General features: G+C 40.7%; 1 protein-coding gene across 5 annotated transcripts in view; it reads right to left on the reverse strand.

The window, feature by feature from the left end:
- FARP1 (FERM, ARH/RhoGEF and pleckstrin domain protein 1) overlaps positions 1 to 24760 on the reverse strand; it is a 201341-nt gene that overhangs the window by 153392 nt on the left and 23189 nt on the right. For all 5 annotated transcript variants that reach the window (XM_054655038.2, XM_054655037.2, XM_054655036.2 and 2 more), the window contains exon 2: positions 8838 to 9033. In XM_054655038.2, coding sequence (XP_054511013.2) covers positions 8838 to 9008 — 171 coding nt within the window. In that variant the 5' untranslated portion in view covers positions 9009 to 9033. The remainder of the gene's footprint in view (positions 1 to 8837; positions 9034 to 24760) is intronic.

Raw genomic sequence — 24760 nt, forward strand, 5'->3', positions numbered from 1 at the left:
TGCCCAAATGTCCTCCTTGCAAAAGGCCAAAGAGAGAGCTCTACCAGGAGCTATGTGTCCACACAGAGGATACAAAGGTGAATATTTACTAAGAAAGGACAAAACTCAGATGTTGGATGGGAGTGAGATGACAGTAGGGAATAAAACTGAGCCTCTGCATCAGGGAATGAAGCAATGAAATGTGAAGAGTCACTGAAGAGCAAAAAGTCCCCCTTTATGCAGAAAGAACTAGCCCCTGAATGTTAAGCAACATCTACACACAAATACATATTACTGCACTATCTACTAAATGGAGATAATTGTAAATTCAATAAGAACCGTATGAAAACACAATGGCATGAGAACAGGACCGGAATTATAAAAGCAAGGCAAACTGAAGAAAAAAAAGCAATTACTGCAGGTTCAACCAGAAAACCAGGTGAGAAGGTAACAGTGAAAGAAATGAGAAGAAAAACTCCCTGCTGCTGTGCTCTGCATGAATATTTGCATCTGCCAACAGGCCATCAAAAAGCAAACTGGCACTAAGTCATAATTCACCATTTGCTATTTATATTCTGGCAGCATTACGTTTGTGCAATTTCCATCAAAGCCTCCATTTTGGGGATGGGGATAAGAAAAGGAGATATTGTAATCTACTTCTGCAACTGCTGTTTGTATTTGCTGAGTTATCTGGCACTTGATGTGTGCCTCATGCATCACTTTTTATTCAAAAATTGACATGTTTATCCAAGAATGATTGTAACACGGTAGCCTGATTCAGATACACACAAGAGCTTTGGCAGACATTTTCAGCCATGCATTTTATGCGATTTACACATTGGCATGCAAAAGACAACATTTAATTGTGCGTGTGTATTGTAATCACAGCCTGGTGGAAGCAGCTCATTGGAGCAGTGGAGATAAGTCTACAGGTAAGCAGCATATTAATAAAGTTTCTGAAGGCTTTTAAATCTGGGAACTGGTGGAGGCCTTTATATTGTACCAAGATAAGACACACTGCTTTAATCACTGCATCCTAGCTATAAAGGTTTCTTTAGATAATTTTAAGCTAGTCAAATTTCACTTTCAAACCACAAATTATCTTAAGTAAAAATTGGATATTTCCTCCCACTCTGAAAGTTAGAGTATGAATGAGAATGTGACTATGCCATTGCAGAAAGCATCCCTAATTCTGACTGTAGATGCAGCCTTTCCAGGTGATTAGCACCTTCTCCCCTACACAGCACTGCACATGGCTTGTAATAGAGACCTGATACTGCACTGAGGAAGGACATCACCACAGAATGAAGCTGGGTAAAGACCCAGGAGATACACCCAGGACTAATGCATCTTTCCACTGCTGTCTCCTGTTTCTTTGGAGAGAACCAATAGGAAGGAATTGAACCAGCAGTTCCAAAGGAGCTGCAGAGAGGAAGAGAGAACAAAAAGGATAAGCAATATAAGGGGGCACGTTCTAGTGCCAACAAAGGAGGCAACAAGAGGTACCAAATGACAAAATCAAGCAAGTGAACAATTTGAACTAGAACTTGGCTGCTGATTCTTCTTGGTTTTATTGATGATGACAACCTTCTATCCATGTCATTTGACTGCATGCAGGTGGTGAGGATGCTCCTCATCTTGATATCCGGCTGATCTGTTTCAGGTATGAGGGATCCACATTTACCCTGGATCTACAAATAACATATCACAGCATTCTTCCTTTAAGTTTTTTAAACTGAATGATTCTGTTTTATAGTTAAATGCTACAAAAATACAGTTGGACTCAAAGATCTTAAAGGCCTTTTCCGACCTAAATGAGCCTATGATTTCCTGCTACTACTAGAACAGAAAAAGCAACATTAGGGATATACAAGCACCTCCAGAGAGCAATTAATCTCCTCCTAAAATACACATTTGAGACAGACATGATGAGCAGTCTGTTCAATGTACCATACTTTTACCCTAGTATGGATGAAAATGATTAGCTGGAGCTCTGACATCCAGCTTTTAAAAATTTCAAGGATGGAAGAGGTGAATCTCAGTCTCAGGGGAAGGATGCACACAACAAGCAGTTCAGCTCTCCTCCTGCCTCTGACCAGAGGCAGAACATCCCTCCCATCACCCCTGGAACAGGAAAATATAGAGGTAGCAAAATCAGAGTTTGTACCACTGAGCACCCACTCATGTACAGTCTGAAGAGGAGAGATGGCAAACAGCTCCCACTGTTCCTTGGACATTTGTGGACATCCAAACAGGTGGCCCAAGGAAACGCCCCATAACTGGGGAGATGCCCACACTCCCCACACAGATCATCCATCCAGTCTCACCAGTACAGTGAACACCAACTTACAGGCACCAAAATTAACAGCACCATTTCACTGAGCCCTTCAGCCAGGGCAGCAAAGTTCACAAACGCTCCCACAATTCCTCTGCATCCACAGCTGCCCTTCCTGAGCCAGCTCCATCCTCTGCTTTGAGCTGGCTCACACACTGCTGCATGACTTGGTGAGTCAGCTCAGCAAGAGAGGTGAAAAGGCAATATTTGAGAAGCTTTCCATGATTACAAGTTAGGCTAATTCATTCAAGAAAATTACATGCATTTCCCAGATATCTTCAAATACATCAATCTAGTCTGAGAATGGACTGGATTTGTTGGCACTTAAAATTACATTCCCACTTATTCTATTCATTCTACAGAATCTTAACAAAGAAATCAGCAGTTTAAACAGTCTGCTGCCTCGGGTTACAGAAGTTTGCTTGCGGATTATTCTCTCTCCCACTTTGAAAAGCACATAAATTATTAGCACACATCTCTAAAATACCCTGTCTTTCAACAAAGACATTCTAAACATTTGTCAACAAAAATCAGTTTACTTGGTAGCCACTAACAATATTCTGCTAAGGAAAATACAACTGATGTGTTGGAGGGTTGAAAAAAAAAATCATCACTTTTCTTGTAATTTCAGAAGACAGAAGACCCAGCAGAACTGGCGTGACAATTAGTGAATATTTAAGTGCTTGATATTCACTGGAAACAGTCTGACAGCAATGGCCAAATAATTTCAGGCACGAGAAGAAAAGAAAGTCTCAGACTGATGAATAACTGACATTTGACCTGCTGTTCACTTCCTAAGCTGGAAAAAAAAGCAATTCATAATTGAACTGAAGTTGAAGCTGGCTAAAAAAGCATAAAACACTATTTTACTTTTCTGCATTGCTGTGCTGTCTCATGCTCTTTTTAATAAATTGTTTATTTCACTGGTTATAATTGCATATTGAGGACATATGTAAATACCTAGACAAGGCAGTTATCATTACCCACAAATGTAAAAGAAAACAATTCAAACATTTATAAAACTATGGCTGAAATTTTGAATTTAATAGGTAACACAGGACTTGTGGAAATTTATAAGAAAGCACGTGTAATGTTTGTTATTAACTATTGAGACTTTCTAATATTTAGCTTTTCCTGGCACACATTTTGGCTTGAAGCTGGTGGGAGCACAGTTAACAGACAACATTTTCCCCACACAGGGAATATGAACCGCCACCATATGACTGCATGAACAAACAAAACCCGCCAAACAAAAAAACCCTCACCCAGAACATTATCTTTAAGAAACAGACCCCCCAAGAGGATTATGAAGTCCTTCTCTCTGAAAAATTTGGGATTGAGACAGAGAAATTCCCTGCCAAGGTACTACATCCAAACTCCAGTGGAAGATAAATAGCTGTAGATCCAAGACCATTTGGTCTTTATTCTGTATTATCAAGTAATCTGAAGCTTTTCTCTTCCAAGAGAAGAGCAAACAAATGAAATGTTTACAAGTGACGTTTACAGAGGATTACACCTTTACCCTGCTTTCTATTAAGGGACTCCTGTTGCTTAAGAAACCCGTGTTAATCCCCCAAAGCAGATGACATTTTCCAACCCTGCATATTTCACAAAGCTTGAATATATTCAAAGGGAAAGGAAGTTGACACAATACAAAAACCAGATGTTTAATAAACTTGAGTAATTGGACAGGCAAGCATGTTTTGGTCCTTCCAAAAGACAGCCACAAAAAGGAAGCAAATATTCTCTTGCAGACACAATAAAGAAGACTTTGGTTTGGTTTTAATTAAAGAGATCAGATCCTAACCAAAAGAAGAATCCTAACCTCCTGTGACATACTTTGATCTCACCTTTGATGCCAAAAAGAAACAGCTCTTAATTGCTATTTAGCATCAATAGTATCATCCCAGTCACATCAGCTTCATTCACCCAGAGAGCAGGACATGATCAGCAGCAAGCATCATATCAGTCAGGGTTAAGCCTGGTCTGAGTCACCAAATCATCCTGGCAGTCTAACCAGAGAATCAGTCTTGTCTTCAGCATTACCTAGGCAATAACTACGCTGACTCTGCACTTAGGAGCAGTTTTAAAACACATTACTTCTGGCAATGAAACAACTATAAAAGTAAATATAATATAAATGGCATAGACACTAAACATGAAAGGGTTTTTTTTCCCAGAAGGAATGAAGTAGATGCAATCATCAGCTGTTTTTACTGTTCTTTACAAACTGTATTTCATTTTCACTTAAACTGCTTTGAATCTATAGGGGAGATCATATCAAAACAAATATATGAAAATCTAAGGTTTGCTATGGCTTTATGGAATCAATCCTGTTCTCTTTCAACTAACTTAGGTGAGAAATAAAAGCAGAGGAAAATCAAGCAGTACAGAACTGTGCATCTTCACTTTCTATTATGTAATACACAACCTCTATTTTGCACTGTGGGGTTTTGCAAGTGTGCAGGTTGACATGTCAACCTTTCAAAATGCCCAAGAGCTATCTATATATGATTATCATTGTGTATACACAGGTGGAAAATGTTCTTCCTCCTTCCTATTAATAATTTTAGCTAAAGCTGTCATCCTCTCACCTAGCAGAAAGGAAACCTATTTGCTCATTCTATCACATAAGTCAGCCTAACACTGGCTGAAACAGAACACTGTATTTGGGACCTCTGCAGTCTCCACTAAGTATATCTAACTAATTTGTCAGTAAATACAGCCAAAGTGGAAATTAGAAACAAAAAGCAGGGGACAAATATATTCCACACTTGCATGCAACATCAAAACCAACAGCTGCAACTGCTGGATGATCATGAACGCTTGACTCATGGCCTGATTTTCAGGCAATAATCACCTGCAACTGCAGCTGACATGTAGTTCTTGTCTAAGAGTTTGTGGCAGACAAAAAACTAAACATACAGAGACTCAGTCACAAAATGCTGAATAACTTAAAAGAGGGAAGGATGTTCCACATAATTTGTCTTCTCATAGCCAAAGAGATAAAAATGTGCTCAAAAAAGATAACTGATGAATTTTATACTTTACTTATATGTTAAAGGCAGGAAATACAAAGTAAAAGTCATGTAATCTTTTTTTTTATAGCAATGCCTACCTTTCCCCCTCCTCCTTCAAGCATGTGTACCCAACCAGCTAAATGGATGTGTATAAAAGGATTCAGGACTATCTATTCAAGTTTTCACTAGCTTTTTGGAATATAGGAATGTTGAAAGATTCTTCAACAAAATACTGTTTGTTAACAGCAAGCAGCATAGAAGATTTTTTCTTATGCATCCCTTTCTTTTACCATATTCCATTTACAACAATTGATGAAAAGGCCTTCATTGTGGCTTCTGTTTTTGAAGTTTCCCATACAAATTCTCCCCACATACTATGTGGGGTTTTTCCTATTAAAAATATATATAATTTCCAGGTCCATATATAGGCATGTGGATGTCTCTTCTCTCTTTTTTGTTCATTTGGAGTTTTGTTCTTGTGAGAAGTAATACAGTGAGCCAAACATGGTATAATTTTATGGCATCAAAGTACTAACACCTAAAGAATAATACTCCTTTAGAAACTCAAATGACACTGGAGTAACTTTACTTTTCAACAGCCCGAAGAGCAACAGCACTGAGGGGTAATGGAAGTAGGTCATATTTTCCTCCTGTTTTGTTATATGCAGAACAGACATAAAAATCTGATGGATTTGGCACTCATAGTAACATCTGTATACAATGTGAGAAAAGGGGTTGCTTAAGAGCAAGGATATTGAATCATGTCTCCTGGAATATAATTTAAAAAGAAACCCAACCAAAATTCAATAAACAAGAAAAAATAAACAAGCACACAATACAAATCTAACCCATGACAACGTTCAAACAAAACAATAACAAACCCAATAAAAATACTACATAGATAAGGTCTTACAGCTAATGGGGCAATGGTGCTGAAGGTACAACAAGAGTAGCACAGAGGCAGGACCAGACACATGGCCAGTCCCAACTACTTCCCCAGTTCCCCCAAACTCAGGAGGAAGTAGCACCAGCATCTCTTTCTGTTTTTATGCAGACTTCATGAGAAAATAATAAACTGGCATCATTAAACTTTATACTATCCTACAGGACACACTACAAGCATCAATAAAACCACTCAAAGTATGGCTCATTTGCTAACACAGAAAGGTTTGTGCAGCAAAATTCCTGAAATTGTAGGAAACACAAATCCTTCTCAGTTTATACTAGTATCATATTTGCAAAGTTATTTTCATAATCATAGCAGCTCAGGTTTTGGGAAACGTAGTTCAGATCTTCAACCACGCAAAAAGTCTTTAATTCTCCCCTGAAAAGCAAACCCACAGATGTGCTTAGGCATGTATGTTTAACGTCTTCTGCCCACGGCCACACTTGCTGCCTCTAAAATATTTTGTTGAAATGGTATCACTTTCCTTTTCTGTGTATACTGCACCAGTTTGGCTAAAAACATGAAGCTTATAAATAGGAACATGGGGTTTCCAACATGAATAAACACCTCCATTTAGATGTAGCAAAACTTAATCATTTTTGTGAGATGGGACTAAAACAATTAATGTCTTTTAGAGCAGACTGAAAACACCATGTATTCCTCCATTTGACTATGCACAGGTTAAAGACAAAAGGCTTTACAAAAGATTTGCTGTAGAAGATTTTGTATCTAAGCATCCTGCATATTTTACCACAAGGTTTGGCTTTCAAACCAACTGGGCTTTCCTTGAATAGTGATGGTTATGAAATAAAAGTCTCTGAAAACAATCATATTCAAGTGATTGCAACAGAAAATTGTTTATATCCCCAGGTCTTTCAGGTGTTGCTGAAGTTAAAAACAAATGAAATGTTGATATCTACTAATATTAAAGGCCAAAAAATACTGTTTTCTCAAACTCCCAGAAGCAAAGCTGGAGTTACAGGGTGCTTTGCATCCACATCATCTTATATTTTCTTCTAAACAATTTAATTAAATGGACCTGATCTAGAAATGTCTGCACATCTTTTTCAATTTTCAAAATACGGTGTATTAGTATCTACAGACAGGTTAAAAAAAACCCCCAAACTTGTCTCTGGAATAATAGAGATATTTATATCATATAAAAGAGCCCCAAAATAGTATCAGTGTTTGATGGTTTAAACTATAACTACACTTTTGAACAGCAACAATTATCTAAAGACTGCTTTTACCTAAAGACTGTTTGCTACCTATATTTGACAGGCATTGTGAAAGGTACAAAAGTGTAACAAGTTGCTACATACATGGGCATTTCACTTGATGGCAGTTCAGTTCACCCATAACCTGCCTGCCCAGAGAATTTACCTTCCACTAAAATAAAATCTGAGACTGAACACATAGTTGCAGTTGGATCGAAAACAGCAGCAGAGAGCAGATCAAAAAGTGTCTGCGTGTACACACAGAAAATAGACAAACAAAACCTCATAAGCAGGCCATAAAAACATTATAAACATTTTTTAAATAATAATTTTCATAAGCAGAATTCCTTCATGTTAATACAGGGGTAGCATTTTTCCCTAAACATACAGTTTAAGGCACTGTATGTCTAAGACCTCTGTATCTCACTGGTGATCCTCCATTTTACAGAAGGGAAATCTGAGCCAATGAAGGCATGAAAATTACCATAGCTACAGAAAATGCAAGTAACAAAGGATGAAATTTGAACTCAGGTTTCCACTTTCCTATTCACTGAAGCCTGAAGACTTTGAAAAATATACATTCTAGTACACTTCCATAACAGCAGCAGTGTTCAACCACATTTCATGTTAATTGTGTAAGCATGGCATGTTAGAATCATTAGTGGCTACCAACAGATAGATCGTGTGAAACTGGATCAGTCTTGGTATCAGAACTAATTCTAACTGATTCTACTGATCACAACCACACACTAAAGCAGTAGCAGCTCTGTCTCCTTGGCAAGGACAAACCCAGATTAATCTCAACAGGGTACAGAGAAACTTTAGATGAGACTGCTTTGCTTCTTTCCTTGCACATAACTTCCGTGAGAGCACTCAGTGCTTGTGAGAGTGATATAAATTGCTGAAAACTTTGATGATTTCAAGTTAATATCCTAAGGACTTGCCAGAGGAAAGACAAAAAAATCTGTATAGATCTACGGTTTACTGGATCAAGAGCAAAACAGCAGCAAGGAAGTACATCAACTGTTCAAAAAGTAGAGGAAACCACTAATGACATATTTGAAGAAAAAAAAACACCAAGGACTTGAACTTCTCCTGAAGCTGTTCAAACAGAAAAGGAATTAATAACTGTAATCTACAGTTCACTTCCCTGTTTAATGCTGTTGTATTGCACCATGATCTATTTAACGCTGATATACACAATAGCCATTTTCTCTGCAACATGAATTCATTAGCCAAAGAATCACAGCTGAAATAAAAAGAGAACTGGTTTGAGAACATGCATTATCAGAAAGAAATGCCTGAATAATCTTCAGCCACCCCAACCTCCACATCCTTACCGGAATGTCAAAAGTTTCTTGTGTGTCATCCAGCATCTGAATTTTGATAGAGACAAGCTTTCCTGGAGTTGTCAGAGGTGGTTTCTGTCCATGCTCCAAAGTACTGATCCCAGCATTTTCCTGAGCTCCCAAGCGGGATCCTGCTGTTGGTCTCTGCTCAGTTTCACCCATGTTTAGGGAAACTTGTTTCTTATATCTGATAAAAGAATAAGGGCAAAGAAGACCATATCAGTCATAAGGAAGATGTTTTGCACATAAGCATCATGGTATATATGGTTGCAGGTAGTAAACTGTATGACAATTAACAAGTAAGAGCCGTCACAATTTTTTTCTTAATGCTTCATATGAAGATGAGAAAATCAGATGAACTTTATACTTTTCAAAGTACACAGCCTAATCACCTCCTTGGGGTAAGGCTGATGGACAGGCTATAGTACTGCACGAGGGAAAATTATTCCTTTTCTCCTGGAAAAGTAAACAAGATCACATTGGAAATAGAGCACAACAGAGCCCAGATTTCAATTAATTATGTAAATTTTTAATTATTTATGAATCAGGCTGTTATCACCCCCAGACAGGATTCCCAGAGAAGGTAGGAAGCAAGAAGAGCAAGTGATACAACTCAGCACTTGCTGACCATCATTCCCTCTTGGCTACATCAGCAGTTTTTCCTCCCAGCCTTCTCTGGCACTTTGCAGCTGCCACCTTGATAAGGGTCTGCGAAGCAGGAAAGCCAAGGGGTACAAGATGACACCAATTATAAACTGGGGACCAGAGCTGCTCTAGACCTGGGGCTTGGCCTGATCCCACTGATGAGCAAGAACTGTGAGGACATGCTACTGGGAGGCCAGAAAAAAGCCAACACTGACTGGGAAATTCTTCATTATTGGTACAACTCTGAACCTTCTTTTTTAATTCAAGCACCATTAGTTTTACTTGTTGAATGTTACACATCACACTAGAATTTTATTTCATTTTTCCTATCTTGCTTTTTGACACTCTAGATGGGTTTCTGATGAAACACACTTCTACTGTCCATTTATCTTTCTTGGTAAATGCATTTTCATTCTGCATGACTTTTATACAGTGATCAACGACCAAAACATGTAGCACACAGATGGGCACAAATGGAAATGTAACTTTCCAGCTGAACAGAGGCATAAGAAGAGTACTGCCAATCACTGCCTGGCTTTAACTCTGAGGTTACAATTATTGAGAAGCCTATATGGGGAAAAAGGGAAGCACAAGACAGCCTATAAATTTGTGAATGCATCACCAGTTCTACAGGATTCTATAAAAAACAGTGACAGGTAATAAGACACCAGTTTCCACCATAAGGATAGAATAAAAACAGCCCTGTCTTTGGCAGGATACACTATTTACTACACATTACTCTTCCATGTCATGACTAATCTGTTCCCACAGATATTTTACACAGCAAATACTTGGGCATAAAAAAATTTAAAACAGCACTTGGATTAAAAGAAATGTTAGCTGAGAAGGAAGGGAATCAAAAATTATGGATCCCACACTTCTAAATAACAGCTCAATGGGCACAAGTGAAGGAGAAGAAAAAAATGCAGGCAAGCTTTTGCAACGATTCAGCACTAACCTGCCCATCAAGGTCAGAGAGATACTAGTGAAACCTACCCAAGCCCATGCCAACCACTACCAGAGAGGCAAATTTTTTCTCAGTTATCATTGCAATCTAAAAATCTATGAAGAATCACTTGTGTTTATCTTCTTCTTTAAAAATGATTAAATTAAATCTTTTTATAAGACAAGCAGTGCCAACAAGAAAGCCTCAGTTGGAAGGAGGAATTCAAGAAGAAAAGACACCAAGCTCTACATAGAAAGACTCTGGGCCCCTTTGCAAATTAATCTGTTTTTCCTGTGTGTGGAGTACACAGGATCATCTAAAAAGGTAGCACAGGCACCCAGTCTAGAAGTGCTCAAAGATTCTGGTCCAAGTAAGAGCTCTCCTGAAGTCACCACATACCCCAGCCAGCACCAAGAGGGCAGACAGGACCTCTACAACTGCTGTGCTACTATAGAAGTTTTTGGCTATGTTCTTTCCATTAAATCATAAACACAGGAATCAATCAAGTGATACCATTAAATAATCCTTGCAAGGAAATGTTACAGACATTGAACCCTTCCATAAATGTTCTTCTGACTAGATGATACAGTTGCCCACACACACAATCAGACAGGCCAATAAACTTTATGAAAGACATAAAAACTACTCAAATTTAGGAGCCAAAAAAATCATGGAGGAAAGGTACAAGCAGAACCACTCCATATATACAGCTAATTTTTTATTAATTATTATTATATTATTAAGCATCATTATCCTGCTTAATTTGTTAGTAAAATAGAAATTCTTGTTTTATAGATATATTTAACTATTTGGTTATAAACACACACTTTCATTTGGAAGCAAAGATCTAAGAACTATTGTAATCAGCCTACCCTGATCACAAGCATCTGCTACTAGGAAAATTAAAAGAAGACCTTCCATTTTTTAACCGATATGCCTAAACATCAGCATGCTGCACTGGAAGTTATTTAGGGTTTTTTTCTGCATGCCACTAGTCTCACTATGCTGCTGTCATAACATCAGCATAATATTTTTACTATACCTTTAAGTAAGAGGCCTTAAAAATTACCCTCTCTAAAATAACAGAGCACATCAGTCAAGACGTATACTTTTATATCACTTTGATCTAGGAGACAGCGAACTAAGGTCACAGACCACAACTGAAGAGTATTAAGCAAACAATGAGCAAACCTGAGGGGATTAGGATGCCTAATGTCTGTCATGATGAAGAGATGGATCAGGTCTGGACAAATGACAGAGAAATTCAAAGACACTCAAGTAGAAAGACAACAGTAAATTGAGGAAGGTGTTAATCAAGAAGAAGGAGCAGCAGACACCAGATTCCAGCATATGCAGCTCTAAGCAAAACAAGTGGAGACAGACAACCAACACAGAAGCAGAGAGTGGCAAACAGAAGAGGATTCATCTGAACTCTGAAAATTAAGTTTCTGCCTGCTCTTTCTGACAGCTGTTGAAACCCAGGGCCTAAACCAAGTCTATTGTTTCAGCTGCAGGCTCACTGGATGTCAGTGCTGTAGCACCTGCAAGATGGAGAGAGCCTGCTGCAGAGAATGAACCTGTATCCTCACCTGTGTGAGGGGAGAAGTTACTGACACAGCAGAGCTGCCCACGGGGGAGTCCTGTCCCCTTCTGCTCCTTCCCAGCTCCCAGCCATACAGTCCTGCCTGGTGCTGAGCACTGACTCTCACCCTCCTCAGGCTGAGCCACAGCATCTCTCTAACTCAAAACAATTCAGTGTTTTGTTCTTGGCTGGGTTAGCAAATTAAATCAGCTCTCGGCAGGCTGGAAAATCCAAGGCCAGGGTGAGCTAAGCCCAGCCAGCTGCTCTCAGGCCACTGGGCTGACTAAAGCTTTCTCTGCTTACAGCACCTGGAAGACTCAAAAAAACCCTACAACAGCCATTAGATAGATTAGGAGATGTTGTTTTGTTCTAATCACACATTAATAACCCTTTTCTACAGATACTAAATGCTTGGATTAAAAATTTAAGGTCTGTAGATACTTATGCAGTAGCTGGACAAAGGCCACAATGTGGTTCAGCATAAAGCCACCTCAGTTCTCCATGTTCAAAGCAGGCACATTTTATAGCATCAGAAAAGGTTCTGGCCAATTAAAATTTCCACATATTTTCCTCTGGCAGGATGAAAAAAGTATCCAACTCAGTCTAAAGGGAGCTGTGAGTATAAACAGCACTTATTGGGGCTGGGGCAGGGAAAACAGGGGCAGGAATAAAGGGTTACAAAAATTACAAAATACTGAGGAAAACAGAAGCAGTATGTTGGAATAGATGCCACTCTGTCTCTTCTCTGCTCTTTAGGTCAGACAGGGCTCAGAATTTGATGCAAGAGGCTCCCAAAGCCTGAAGACTGCTGTTATGGAAGAGAATGGTACTATGTATCTAGGCCCTTTCCACTTCTTTTGCTTTCCTTTTTGACACATTTCCACAGCATGAAACAGAAGGAAGCACAGTGCTCAGGACACTCCTCTTAAAGGTGGGGAAGCCTGAGGCACAGTGGGATGGTGTGAGTATAAGCCCTACCAAAAGCACAGAGCAGACTTGTACACCTCCAGCAAGAGAAAATTCTATATGTGCAGCATAAATGGTCAGTGATGCTGCTTTTTCATTAGTACATCAGAATTACCATAAAAATGAAATCAAGCATCTTGAACCCATATTAAAAAATAGTGATAGCATAACAAGGCAACAGGACCAGGAAGACTGAAACTACAATTCAGTCTGAAATGATGGGAAGCAGACAGCTCAGATTTTTATACTGAGAAGCATTATCCTGCTTAATTTGTGCAAGTCCCCAGTAGAACTGTACAAAGCAAATATGATGATTAAAAAAATTTAAATTATTCATGTAAATCACAGAATCACAGAATATCCTGTCTTGGAAGGGACCTAAAAGGATCAGGAGTCCAATTTATAATTTCTTTGATAAAACCCAGCACATTTGCAGAAGCAAAGAGATGGGAAAAGTTCTTAATAGAAAAACAGCTCAAGCTTGAAGGGCAGTAGTACAGACACAGGTGCTGGGTGTCTGTTTCTCTGTTTATACCCAGCAGACTAAGTTTGACTCAGACTCTAAAGGAAACCTTGCAGCTAAAGGGATTTGTGTTCAGTTTCTTGTCTGCCCTTTCTGCTCACATCCACAATACTCAGAGAAGGAAGGCAATAAAAATTTCTGTACCACTAGACTGTCTACTAGCTCAAAACAGAAAAGGTTAACACTGTAAGTGATGGCTGCTTCATGAAGTGAGAAGTAGAAAAGCTCAATGAGAGGTATGCTCAAGAAGATAGGTCATGTCTAGTCCCCTGTACTGTTAGTGGAAAAGGGGATGGAGGGTGAAGTCCTTAACCAGGCCTAATTTCTAAACACAGATTTATCTTTTTTATCTTTTCCCTGTCCCTAAAAATGCAGAAAATTAACCTTGAAAAACCTTCCTGCTCAAGAACACACCATGGCTGCCTACCAAAAATTAGACAGAGACTTGCAGAAGCAACTCTTAAGAATCAGATTCTTCAGCACTCTGCAGACTTCCTAAAATCTGCAGCAGTAAGAAATTCCCTCAGCTATGCAACACTATCTCTAAAAGAATAAAATTCATAATTTCTACTGAAAATTAATAGAGCCCACGAAGTTGCCTATCTTGGTCAGACTCTGAAAAATCTCTAAATAACACTCTCTTATCCCTTGACCCAGTTTCTGTGGGATGGTTATGCAGCTGGACAGAATAAGTGCTCAGGTTTGTAAAGCAATAGAGTACACTTAGTGAACACCAAACTAGGTTGAGCCTGAAACCAATGTCAAATTTAGGCACCTGAGCAGTAAGCTTTAAAAACTCAAACTATTCAGTATGCCAATAATGTGGCTCAAAGTCCAGAATAATGAGCATTTATGACTGTACAGGATAAAAAACACCTCTTGCAAGCCTATCAGTACAGCATTCAGAGTGCCCACATTCATTTCTGGCTTTAGGGCCATTCAGCTTCCAAGTGGAACTCATTTATCTTCATTGCATTCAGGTGCTAAAACTGTCTGCAATTCTGTGGCACTAGCAGCTGTCCCAGATTCCAATTCTTCTGCCAGATGTCAGCAAGGAACAGTCCCATCCTGCACAAATTGGATGTGTGCTATCCTTTTTCCTCAGCCACACACCTGTCAGTAGATCTATCAACAAGTGAAGGCATAGATAAATCTATGCTTTTCCAATTGCCTCTGTGAAAATCCTCATCCCTTAAGCCCAAATACAGACTGCTCTGTGAATAAGCCAATCTGGTCTACAAATACTTGATTTCAACCCACAACATTGCAATTACTTTTGATGGCCATCAGTGATATTGAACAAGTCAGCAGACATATTGATTCACTTTATGTTATGTTTCTGAACAATGCTGCATTTGAAACTGACTGAAGGCAAAAAACTTTTCTCCTTCCCTGCATCTCACACAAGCAAGCAAAGCCATTGCACATATGTAAGTGAGCAATTAAGTAAGCAAAACTTCTTACACTCACCCTCTCAAAGGAAATCCTCAGAAATCTCTTCATACAAGTTACTCTTTTGTCTGATTGTGACTGTTTCCCAACCTCTGGAGATTCGTCTGCACTTTGTTCTTCACTACCCCTACCTGGCACCCCTGTACCATGATCAACGTCACTTACTTGAATCAGGAATGCCAACATCATATTCAAACCAACACAGCCAATTTTAAAGTTTTTAATTCAGGTTTTAAATCAGCCAACTTGAAGGCACTGTACAAACAGGTAATTCTGGCTACACCTGGAAGGAAAATTAGTGTTTCATCTGCTAAGCCAAGGGGATGATTAGCTCCAATTGCTCAATTAGTGACTCTCACCCAACTATGTTTTCCCTTCACATCCAAAGGCACAGTCTGAGCAAAACAGGGATCTTGTGGAGCCGTGAATCCCTTAATAGACCAGAGGGAGGTATTTCCACACAAATGCTTCATTTGTTATTTGGTAAATTAAAATTTGAATTAAATATTTCCCACTTGCTTTGCACTTACTGCATCACCATTTAACTACCACGTATGTGTTTATAACATACTCATACATGAAGTTCAACACTGTTTTCCATTGAAAATACTTCCCTGACACTTTGCTTTCCCAATTGGACAAGACCACACCTCTTTTACAAAATTTCTGCTTTCTCTCAGGCCAGGGGGAAGCTATTTCTTCCTCACTGTAAAACTCCCAACCTGCTTTCTGAGATGTTTTTCAACCCATTGACAAAACTGCCTGCATAAAAAATTATGCTCAGGAAGAAGCTGCAAGCACATATCATATACTTACATACTCGATTTTATTGACACCCCTTCTATTTTGCAAAACCTGCTATTTCTGTCACTAAAACCTATGGAAAAACAAAATTCAGCACGGTCGTACAAGTACCAAAATGTGATTTTAAAAAATCCATGGGAGAAAAAATATTAAGAGTAAAGAGTACATGAAATACATGCTGAAGTCACCCAGCTAATCCTTCACTGATGATAAAATGTGTTGTAGAAGTGAGAAAGTACATGTTATCATTTTATGAAGACATAAAGCATTTTACAGTTGAGATATAAAAGCATCACCATGTGGGCAAAAAACTATTTCACATTATGAACAGAAAGACTGTGGAAGTTTTATTGCCACATGGCAAATGCTAGGAACTTATAAGGAGAGTCTAAGAAAACCTCTACTTCTTGTGTTTCCAACCAGCACAGTTTCCTGATTAACCGGTCATGACCGGAGCCCACAGTTTGTCACTAGAAAACACAAATGAAGTGGGTAAGAACTTTAAGCAGTTTGGTGGTTCAATAGTGGCACAAATCAATCCTGAAGCCATTAAAAGCATTTCCCAAAACCCTTTCATGCCATCACTCTGCATAAATAAAGCTGTTGCACCAGCTGGAGTGCTCTGGGCTCATTCACCCATACAACACCTCATGTGAAAGCCAAGCTGAATGTGCTTATAGTAGAACAAAGTAATCTGATTTATTTCCAGATTTAACAGAATTCTGAAAGGGATCCAGCAACTCATACCCAGCTTCAAGAATAATGTAGACGTTTTCCATGAAATAAAAACATGTCAAAAGAATAAATAACACACTACATTAATACTACTGTTCAGCAGTTGGGGGAAAATCTGATACAGTCCTGGTTTTGAGAAATAAAACAGCTCAGGGGAAATGCTATTTCTCTGAACCAAGTATGAGTATACAGTAGAGGTATTCACACTGCCTAAATGCAAGCCAGATCCTCCAGAGAACTGCTGAGCACCAGAGACTAATTCAGGCATTCAGTGGCCCTTCAGAGGAGCTTGTCCCTGCCCCGAGCACACAGACCCCTACCAGAAGACCGAAACGTCGTGGTCAGTGTGCCTGGCCCCGCTCTCTCTCCTGCTGAGAGCCATCAGAGGCATCACTCCAGTATCCCCACACTTGTGCTGGTGTGCTGCACGAGTAGGGAGCAGAAGCCCAGGAGCTGCAGGGCACACACTGCGCTCACTCAGGGCTGGGCACCCCCATGGCCCAGCAGCTCCAAACCACAGAGGCAATGACATCAGCGCTCAGCATTGGGCAGCCACAGATGATGCCTATCCAAACATGTTAAATTGAAGCTATAATGGCCTTGACTAGTTTCCTTTATGCCCAAAGCTTGTGATCAGACTCCCACAAAATTATTACATAGCTTGTGCACCAGGAAAAACATATTTATGGCCGAAGTCTTACACTCAGTATATAACCCACTATAAAACCAGAAAAGAGTTCCTGATGTTTTAAATATTTAAAGGTCTGTTCCTAAAAGAGACTTCTTATAAGTTTGTAAAACTGCTTGTTATAACTGAATATACAATGATTGTTTTCTTTGTTTTTTTTTAAATTAAGTCTTTTTATATGAGCCTTTATTATTCTTGACCAAGGAAATATCACATTTAATAATGACACAGTACCAGCAAGAAATACTTGTAGCATGAAGAGAAAAAATTGCTTTATGTACTGTTGTTTAGAAAACAAGTTAAAATATTCACTTGCATCCTGCTGGAGACAAAATGGGTCATGATGCGTGATTGTATAATACTTACCCTAGAGTGTTTTTAAATTATGCCATTATTATGCCATTATATCATTCTTGAAAAGAATTCAAATATTCTTTTAAAAATTATTGCAAAACTCTTAAACTTCCTTGGGTTCCTTACTCATTTCTCTTTGTACAAATACTTCAATCAGTGAAAGACTCTAACTGTGCTAAGCATCACAGTCCACACTGCCTTGTCCTATGATAGCTCTCCTGATCTTTCAAGATAGGGTACTTTTGTGTCTTTAGATAATTGATAACACTGCGTTTATTCTGTGAACAGCTGTCAGAGATACTGTGAGAGATGCATGGATATACTGTTGCTACAGGTAGAGCCTCATTTTATGTTTGGCTAAAATGTGAGTAGTATACATGCTGCATGAAGACAGACAAGGATGGGTTTTCCCATAAGGCAGATGTATGAGATTTGCAGAACAAAGCTCTTTTCCCACTGTAACTAACTTCACAATGAAAACTGATGTAAGTCAGTCCAAAGCACAGCACTATTAGAGCAAGCTTTAGAAGCTGCACCTAGAGAAGGGCTTTCCTGTTCAACCACACCATTGTCTCTTTATCAACAAACCTGTTTCAGTACAGATTACATCCCTGTGGTTTCTTGTTACATCTCAAAACTAATTACTCACCTGCTTGGAGGTGTGAAAAAGTATTATCTGTGGAATCTGTACTTTTTACTACTAAAGGGGAGAGTGGAAAGCACCGATTCTCTTGTTCTGTTCTCTTTCTTGCAACATTGGCAAGGAGAGTTAGCAGAAATACTGCCAAAGCAGCCCACCAGTCTGCACTGACCTCCTCGAAATGTCATTGGAAGCAACACTCCAAAACAACCTTTACAATCCAAGCAAGATAGAGAGGTGTAGGACTCAGACCCATTTTTAAAATTCAGATATCAAGAGGCAGAAGCTGACAGTGCAAGATCAAGCAGAAAGAGGCCCATAATAAATAATACATTTAAAATAATCCAACATGAATGCTGCCTGGAAGATTTTAACAGGTCTTCTCACTCAATACAAGGCTCCCAGTAAGGCAGCATGGCAGAGGACACTGCTGTGCTGGGCAAAGCAGGCAAGCTGGGTATTAGATTGCTCTTCCTTCCCTTGGAGAACATCCTATGCTCCTCATATTCCCTTCTTGGCTCCTGAGTCTCACGTAACTTTAGATTCTGCTGAACACGGAAATCAGTTTTTGTACCCATATCCAATGGCAGCACACAGGGCATTCACAGCAGGCAAAGACCTTTAAGGAGTCAATAGCCAGGATCTCCCAGGAGCCTTTCCTGGCTGAGCACGCTCCAATGCCGCTCTCTTTCCCAGTGGCAACCCAAGGACTGCCCGCAGAGCGGGCCAGCACGCGCCAGCCTGGGAACAGAGGAGCCCAAGACTCCTTTCATTTCCATGGCTGCCCAACTGGAGCAGGTCCAGGCTCTGGAGCAGATCCAGGCCCTGGAGCAGAGGGAGCCCATCTTTCCTGTGCTGGCCGTGGCCGGGCTGCCGGCACCCGGGCAGCAAGGAAGCGAAAGGAGTGCATCTGGAGTGCAGCAGGGACAAATGCCAGGCCTGAGGGAGCAGACTGGGACAAGAGCCCAAAACAGGAGGGAGAGTAAGCACAACAGGCAGGGAAGGGAGCCAGGGATCTTCAGGCAGTGCACAAAACAAGGCAGGAAAAAGGAAGAAGTTGACTAAATGCAAAAAAAAAAATTGGGCAAGGATGGGGAAGGGACACTCATTTGGGCAAGATGTCTGGTGTCTGACAATGACTCTGCAAGGGAGGTGAAACTGCACGTGAAAGATACGAGAATAAGAAGCCAAAATTGAAGAGGTGTCCCAAAATTGCCAAAGGATTGTCAGGAAGGGCAAGAAAAATGAGATGGGGGGGCGGGGGGGGGGGGCGGGGGGAAGTATGTCACATCTGATAGAAAATAGCTTATTTCCTTGTGCATGGACAATGACATCAGGTTTTATTCCTGACACATTCCTCCAGATTGATTCCAAGCCTGTCAGAGGTCAAGAAGCATTTGGACAACATCCTCAGGAGGCACATGGTCTGATTCTTGGGGCTGGCCTGTGCAGGGCCACGAGTTGGACTCAGAACCCTTGTGGGTCCCTTCCAACTCAGGATATTCTATGATTCTATGATTTCCTTCCAGAGCTGGGACCAAAGTCAACAACCCTATCCTGCATTTACAAACAGCTCAGAGGTCTCCCCCTCTCAGGGTGAGAGCAGTACAGAGGAGCATGACTGTCTGCTGCCACTGCTGCTCTCATCTCTTACCCCAGCGCCAGAAATCCCCACTGAAGGGTGGAAACCCTGCAGCTGCTATGGCAGCTTTCATCTTCAAACAGAACAGATTCTCGTTTTCCTCTTTAAATAAAGGAATACTGCACAAGGAAGAGATGAGAATCAGGAATTGTTTGCAATTACGCATGTCATCAAACTACCACTTACCCTTTTCCTGTTCTTGCACACCATAACCTTTACCAATTTCCCTCCCTGGATCTGCCAAAGACCACTCTGCCTATTTCACTGCACAAGGAAGCACAGTTACAGGAAGGCACTCAGGATTTCTGTTTTCCACCCTGATTTATCCTTAAGGCTTACTAACTCCTTGAACTCTACTGTTAAGACAGAATTAACAACCATCTTTCTGTGCTCTCTGTAGAGAAGGCTGATTTACTCTCTTGAAAAGTACTTATTGTAACTTCATAATTGTTTGAGGAGAAGGCATCACAATATCTTTTTTTCCTATAGGGGGAATTACAGACAGAAAACTCAAGTGTCCAAGAGACATGGAGACATTGGCTCCACTAGGAGTTTGGACTCTAAATCCATTTATTGATCTAGGTCAAACAGCATGAAAACCCACTGCTTCTGTATACACAAAGCAAGGTTCTTAGGGCCAAATTATGCTTCAAGTATTTCACAGCCCACAGCTTGCTTTAGATGCAACTGCAGGCTACATCCAGGAGCATGAGGCTTTCTGAAAATTAGCTCTTGCTAATTTTCTCAAGTTTATGAAGAGTGTAACCATTTTCTGGATGTTTAAACAACTTCTAACAATGCAGGGAATTCTGTTGAGAAGTGAGTTCAGTTCCTTAAAAGCAGGAGGCCATCACATTTTAAGCCACCCTTCCCTTTCAACATCTGCAAAAGGCAAGGAACGAGAGCTTTCTCATGGACAGTGCAATAAACAACAGTGCCATGGGGTAGGAGAACTACCTCCACACCCAACAAATAACATAAAGATTGCTAGGTGGGGAAAATGCAACAAAATAATTACACATGTGTTGTAAATCCCAAAAAGGGAGGACTACATCTTTACATTATGAACTTCTGCTTTGCAATAATAATCATGTTCTTTAAACAGCATCTGACCTACAATGATATTCCAAGTATTAAGATGGGTTGACTTCTCATGTGAACTTTAAAGAAAGCAAATCACATGACTGGCATTACCTTAAGAGTCCAGAAAACACTATCCCTAATTTTCATAACCCCTGAATATTAATATTTCAATTCCCACAAGGTCTACAAGTGAAGCATCTGCCTTCAAATTACACCTCATAAAATAAACAGTGTAGGATTTGCTTTTGGCATTCCTTTCACCTTTGCCCCCAACTTCTCCACTCCCATAGAGGCACCAGCAACCGGAGATCTCCTCCACATATATACACCCTCTGTCTCTGATTCCAGACATCCACTCACACACACAGACACACACCCCACTCTCTTCATCTTTCAGTGGAGGAGGTGAGTGCTTGTGCAAAGCTCAGCACACTTCAGGAGCATGCACACACAGAAGCTTTCCCATGTGGAGCCCAGTGAGCAGAGCAGGGAAGTGCTAGAACTGTTTGAGGGAAGAAAAATGGATGTAAAATGACATCAGCATTGGACAGATGGGAGGGGAAGGAAATGATCATCTACCATGCATTGATGTAATATTATGTAGGTTGTTTTATTTTATGTAAATTCATACATAGAATATTTTCAGGGGTTTAAATCACTACAGCAGAAAGGCGGTCCACCTAAAGAATATTTAAACATCTACCAGGTATGGAAAATTTTCCCCTCTAGCATCAGATAGGATTATATTTTCATAGGGTCACTAACACACAGGGGGCTCTGCAATCCAGGCTGGCCTGTAAGCAAAAGTCTGCACTTTTCCCCAGGGAGCACATCACTGAACAGATGAGATGGCAGTCATGCTCTCATCCTTGGAAGAACTCCTTCAGCTCGAGTTTGGGTTGGGACATTGAAAAAAAATTATCAACTGTGAAAACAATGTGTTGCTACCCCTTAGAGCCATGAACCACTGTATTTTGTGAAAATCCCAGTGTACATCCTCCAAAGAAATGGCAAACTCACCTCCACTCCAAGAGGAAGAGACTTTCTTCAGAACAGAGTCACAGCCAACCTGACCCACCTGTCCTGTACTGGTGATGAACAAGTCAAGGCAGGTTCCTGCCTCTGTGGAAGGCTGAGAAGGCACATTTCCCTCATCTGTACTTGGGGGCTGCTCTTCTTCTGCTCTCCAGGTGCCAAACCAGACATATAAATATTGCAGAGTATCACAGGGAGGAGCAGGGAAGCATAGGCACATGTTGCAGCTGCCAAATGCAAAGCAGCACAGCATACAAACAAAAACAAAGACTTTAAAAGGTTTCATCTCATCTGAACAGCAGTTACACCTTAAGCAGTCCTATCTATCTGGTACCACCTTCTTCCTAAATACACAAATTTTGTCCAACACAGCATACGGATGAAGAAGACATAACTTCTTTGAAGTGCACTACTCTGATTGATTCAGAAACAGAGGAAAGTCTGAAAGTATTTACAACAGGTGAATAAACCAAGAAGAGAAGGAATTAGCAATACACTGCAGCCCATTGACTAACATACTTGCAACCTGACATCACATCAGTCCTTCTCCATTCAGTCCCTACTGGGGAAGGTCAGGGCACCCTGACCGCAAAAGCAGCAGCAGGAAGAAAGAAAAAGCCCTGTAACAGCAGCAACACATACAAACAAACAGACTTACTGCAGTTTCTCTTGGGCAGTCAAAGAAAAATGGTGATGAGAAATGGATCAGCAGAACTGACACCTTGCTCACCAAACCAGCTAAGAGACCACATGGGGTTTCTCCCCTTTGCAATTCAACCCAGAACACTTTCCCTCTGCTCCAAAACCTGACACTGAAAGACATGAGTTGATAAGGCTGGTGTGGGGTTATTTACTTGCTTTCCAACATAAATAGGCACGCTGCAAGCCTCAGGAGTAGAACACTGTGTACAGTATCCCCCCCACCATTAGCTTCTGGCCCAGCAATTCAACAGGAAGCAATGCAGGAAATCCAAGGCATCAGTGTGATTCCAACCCATGCCCTTCCTGTCTGAGGAGAGAGATCTAAAAGCATCTAGGACTCCTGCTAACAGAAGCAGTCAACACTTCTGTTGATGGCCAGGGTGTGGGGGGGAGGAATTCAACTGCCCAACCCCAAGCTAAACATAGTTTAGCCAGTACACATCAGAGGAGACCACACTGATTGCCAAGCTGTGTTCCACCTCCATTTTTCTGACATTCAAAGACAAATGACACTGCAATCCAGAGGTAGTGAAGCCATGCCCAGCTCTAGGCACGACAGCCAAGGCTGTGTAGCTCTGGTGCTGTCTCAGCAAGGACACCAAGAAGCGGAAAGAGAGGTCACCCAGTTTACCTCCCCGAGCTCCTTGCAGCTGCTGTCCAGGCACTGCTGTACACAAAGCAGTATTTTAAAATTTGTCCTGCTAGTTACATCCATGATCCTCAACCTGTCTGCAACATCCTAGCTGTGGGGTTGCAGGAGACACAGTAAAGCTGCCAGCTGGCCTCTGCAAGAGGTTGCTGTTCAGGCAGCAGAGCAGGCTGCTAAAGGCACATCATCATGTACTCTCTGCATTTCCCCTGCTCAGCACAAGGCAATGTCAAGGTTATAATTATCCAAGCTATGCCCAGGATGGTCCCTCACACATCTTGGACTATTACACCGGTTTGTAACGAGCTGCAGTCTGCCAGAGTGGCACTCCTGAAGTGTAGGAGAGAGGAGCAGGGGGTAATAGCCTTGGCACACTACCAGGAAACTCACTCCCCAATGTATTAGATACTACGATGAACTTTCCTCTTTAAAACAAAACATCAAACAAATCTGCTTGACCTGTCAGTCACTAAACCCACAACAACAAAAATATACAAACAAAAAAAGGAAATTCCAATTAGTTAGAGCTGGGGGAGGCAGGGAAGGGAAGAGAATATTCTTTCCTGAATCTATTTTTAGGCTATGTAAGGCTGTCTGAAACCATGGCAATGAACCTGCTATAAAATCCCCTTGCCAGCTCGATGTTTTGTTTCCTTACAGGAGAGGATAAATGAGTACATACTATGGATTAAATGGTCTAAACCAGAAATGAATAAACCATCAGGCTACTGAAAACGCATTTGTTGGTTATGAAAACTACTGGTTAAGAGAGGCAGGAGCAGCTGATCAGAGAGACTACCCCATTGAACAATCCCATGTCTCATAAGCAATCCTTTATAGCCCAAATAAACAGTGCTCAGGTGGAATCAGCCTCCAAACTGCACCTCTCCACCTCCACCATCCTTGACCTCTGGGTGTATTTTGACCTTATCAAGAGCACCCTCAGTGCCCAGATCCATTGTCCAGGCTGGGCTCCCACGACCCAGCTGTGGAGGTCCATGTCCCCATCCCATCATCACCATTCTTCCACCCCATCAGCAGTCCAGTGCTGGGGCTAAGGCTCAGAGGAACAGGTGATCTGGCAGCAGCACTGAGACAGCAGGTGCCGAGCACCTGAGGGCTGCAATTGCTCACCCAATCACTTTGCCTAACTGCACACAAAATTTGTAAGAACTTTGTAAGAAGTTTGTAAGCCTTCCAACTCCAAGACAGAGTTTTTGCAAAAGAATGGTGGGCTTGTTGAAGCACAAACATTATTGCATGAAACAAAGAAATTGAGTCTGACCAAGATTTATCTCTGCTATGTGATATAATCAATATAACTGCCATCAAAGAAAGGAAAGATGTCATCGTTCACAATCCTACCAGGATGATGGAGAAAACCCCCCTCTGTCTTCCACCCAGGATTTTTCAACTAAAACCTTTGGTTTGATTTCTGATTGGTTTAAAAGAGGAAAATAACACCTTC

The sequence above is a fragment of the Agelaius phoeniceus genome, chromosome 2, assembly GCF_051311805.1.
Source record: "Agelaius phoeniceus isolate bAgePho1 chromosome 2, bAgePho1.hap1, whole genome shotgun sequence".
Classification (NCBI taxonomy): Eukaryota; Metazoa; Chordata; class Aves; order Passeriformes; family Icteridae; genus Agelaius; species Agelaius phoeniceus.